Here is a 347-nt window from a genome sequence, read left to right on the forward strand (position 1 = left end):
GCATAGACAAGTTCATCTAATGTCTGCTAAAGTACTAGTTGCCCTGATTGATATATTTGTGAATAAAGTTTACATGTAAATGCAAACTGGCAAGTTTCTAAAAACACCTTATGGACTGAAAATGACATTCTTACCTCAATACCCTGAAGATCTGCCTTTGAGCGAATAATGGTTGTTGGAATATCACTTTCTGCAACTTCATCATCAAGGTCAATAGCATAAGCCATGCGACCTGGCAGAAATAAATCTACAAAATCGGACTGCTTAGAGTTGAAGACTGAATTGAAGATTCGTCTGCCAACATTTGTCCTGGACAAAAAGGAGCATCAGATGAAACTTCAACATTA

The 347-nt window shown here is 37.2% G+C and overlaps 1 protein-coding gene across 1 annotated transcript in view; it reads right to left on the reverse strand.

Moving 5' to 3' along the window:
* LOC119592542 (protein Red-like) overlaps positions 1 to 347 on the reverse strand; it is a gene marked incomplete in the record, with an annotated part of 8,239 nt that overhangs the window by 4,707 nt on the left and 3,185 nt on the right. The window contains 1 exon segment of the mRNA XM_037941407.1: positions 135 to 309. Within this exon segment, the coding sequence (XP_037797335.1) occupies positions 135 to 309 (175 nt within the window).

This window comes from Penaeus monodon, chromosome 30 (assembly GCF_015228065.2).
Source record: "Penaeus monodon isolate SGIC_2016 chromosome 30, NSTDA_Pmon_1, whole genome shotgun sequence".
Lineage (NCBI taxonomy): Eukaryota > Metazoa > Arthropoda > Malacostraca > Decapoda > Penaeidae > Penaeus > Penaeus monodon.